The sequence below is a fragment of the Octopus bimaculoides genome, chromosome 28, assembly GCF_001194135.2.
Source record: "Octopus bimaculoides isolate UCB-OBI-ISO-001 chromosome 28, ASM119413v2, whole genome shotgun sequence".
NCBI lineage: Eukaryota > Metazoa > Mollusca > Cephalopoda > Octopoda > Octopodidae > Octopus > Octopus bimaculoides.
Genome location: NC_069008.1, coordinates 1,523,873 through 1,526,502, shown reverse-complemented (window position 1 = coordinate 1,526,502; position 2,630 = coordinate 1,523,873). Strand labels below are relative to the sequence as shown.

General features: G+C 45.8%; 2 protein-coding genes across 3 annotated transcripts in view; both read left to right on the top strand.

Annotated features, from left to right (window-relative positions):
- The window catches only part of LOC106878796 (acid sphingomyelinase-like phosphodiesterase 3b), a 12,142-nt gene extending 9,518 nt beyond the window's left edge, over nt 1–2,624 (top strand). For both annotated transcript variants that reach the window (XM_052977454.1, XM_052977456.1), the window contains one exon: nt 746–2,624. In XM_052977454.1, coding sequence (XP_052833414.1) covers nt 746–1,440 — 695 coding nt within the window. In that variant the 3' untranslated portion in view covers nt 1,441–2,624. The remainder of the gene's footprint in view (nt 1–745) is intronic.
- Nucleotides 1–2,630, top strand: part of LOC106870586 (acyl-protein thioesterase 1) — a 304,640-nt gene that overhangs the window by 241,511 nt on the left and 60,499 nt on the right. The window lies entirely within an intron of this gene.

Below are 2,630 nucleotides of genomic sequence, written 5' to 3'. Positions count from 1 at the left end.
GTGGTGGTGGTGGTGGTGGGTGGCTGTGATTTCAGTGGTGGTGGTGGTGGTGGTGGTGGGTGGTGATTGCGGTGATGGTAGTAGTAGTGGTGGTTGTGATATTGATACTGGTGGTGGTGGTGGCAATAACTGCAGTGGTTACAGTGGAAGAGGAGGGCTGTGGGGGTGATGGTAACGATTATGACCCTGTTGCTTGTGCTGTTGATGACCATAATTGCGGACATATATTTATCTTTTCCCTCTATCTCCTCTGCAGCAAGACACCTGCTTTTCCCTCTATCTTACTTTAGCCCCCTTTGTCTCCCATTTTAGCTCTATAGGGTCCCAGCTATGAGTTAAATCAGTAGTTCCCAGACTTTTTTGGGCGTTCCTAGTGCACCCGCATCCCCCAACTCACCACCACAAACGGACCACTTTCTGCAGCAAATTCAAAGCAATTGTATTTCACAAATAAAACTTAAACCCTAATTAACCCATTATTTTGTTTGCTTTTACGTACATTGCTCTCCTTTTGGCCACCCCCACTTCCCTTGAAGGTCCCTCCCCCCAGGTGGGTGGGAGCAGTATGACCCACTTTGGGACCTTCTGGGTTGAATAGTTCATACATCATCACTGTTATCATCATCATCATTATTGTTCTCTCTCTCTCTTTCTCTCTTTTCCTCTCTCACATATACACACACTCTTTCTTTCCCCGTCTCCCGCTCTCTCTAAATCACTCATGTTTTCTTTTATCCCCCTACAGATGGCGTTGCTGCATCAGTAATGCTGATGGCTCCTGCGGTCACTCCAATGAACAGCACTTTGCCCGGTGTCGGGCCGAATAACCCGGGTGTCAGGCTGTACCACTACAACCGAACGAGTCACCGTCTGCTCAACTACCACCAGTACTACTTGAACCTGTCGAACATCCGTCCCAGAGTGAACCACGCCGTCTGGCAGCTGGAATACCGTGCGCTGGAAGACCTCCCCCTCGACAACTTCTCCGCTGCGGCCTTCTTCGAGCTCGTCTCTGGCTTCTCCTTCAACAAGACATCTCCTTTCCGGCGCTACCTGCGCTACAACACCGTGTCGTACCAAAAAGATCCGATACCAGATCAGTGCACCCTGGCCGAGCATGTTTGTGCCATCATGTACCCGTCCATGCATGGTTACATGCATTGTGCGGCAGTCCTAAGCCAGGGTAAACTCAACATCGACAACGCAGCGGTTAACTTCGACGGCATCTCGTCTGTTCCACCCATGCCCTTCTCACCGAGCTACAGCTTCCCATCAGCTGCTCACCCGAGACGGTCCGTTCACATATACGTCTACTACATCGTCGCTGTATGCAGCATGTGTCTCTGCCTTGCTTTTGTCATCCTTGCTGTGCTCCGGAAGCGATACACTTCCACCCCATATCTTTTGTTTCGGTATCACCCGCTAACCAATAGGAATTAGATCAACTTCACCCCAGATTTGCTGTTGTCTGTTGAAGGGAGCCTTTACACTGCCACAAGAACTGGTAGAAATATCAGCCAAATCTCCCTCAAATAAACCTTACTGTCTTATATATGTATGATGAGCCAATGAGTGAGACCTCTACATGGTAGCCAAATGTTGTAGAAGTAGCAGCCAAATCGCCCTCAGATCACACCCTTCTGTCTTATGAGCCAATGAGAGAGATCTCTACATTGTAGCTACCCCTTGTAGATATAGCAGCCAAATCTCCCTCAGATCACACCCTTCTGTCTTATGTATGTATATATGTATGAGCCAATGATTGAGACCTCTACATGGTAATTAAACCTGCTAGAGATTGCAACCAAATCTCCCTCAAATCACACCCTACCGTCTTATGTACGTATGTATAAGCCATTGAGCGAGACTGCTATATGGTAAAAATATCAGCTAAATATCCCTCAAATCATACCCTGTTCTCTGATGTATGTATACATGTATGAGCCAACAAGGGTGACATATACACGATAGCTTGATATGCTAGAAAAAGCAGCCAAATCTCCTTCAAGTCACCCCTTACTGTTTTCTATGTATGTATGTATGAGCCGACAAGGAAAACCTTTATGTGGCAACCAGACCTTACAGAAATAGCAACCAAATCTTCCTCAGATCACATCCCACTGTCTTGGGCATGTATTTATGTATGTATGAGCCGATAAGGGAGACCTCTATGTGGCTACCAGACCTCATAGAAATAGCAGTCAACACTCCGTCAAAGCACACTCTCTTATGTATGTGTATATGTATGTACCATCAAGGAAGACCCCTACATGGTACGCAGTGATGCCAGAAATACCAACTAAATCAGCCTCATACCATATCTTACTGTCTTATACTATATTTGGCTATCCATATTAGGCAGGAAGCTGTCTGGTAATGACTTAATTAGCTATTGTGAAACTATAATAACAATAATACTCCGAAAAACAGTGTTAATTGGGACGGCTAAGATACTTAGGAGGGTTCTTGGCATCTAAGGTTATTTGTAGCCCAATGTCAGGAATTTTTCTTTTGCAACAGTTTAATCTGTTGTGTGTATATGAAATAATGATGAAAATCCTTTTTTACTGATAGGCACAAGTCCTGAAATTCGGGTGGGAGCAGCTAGTTTATTACATCACCCCCCCCCC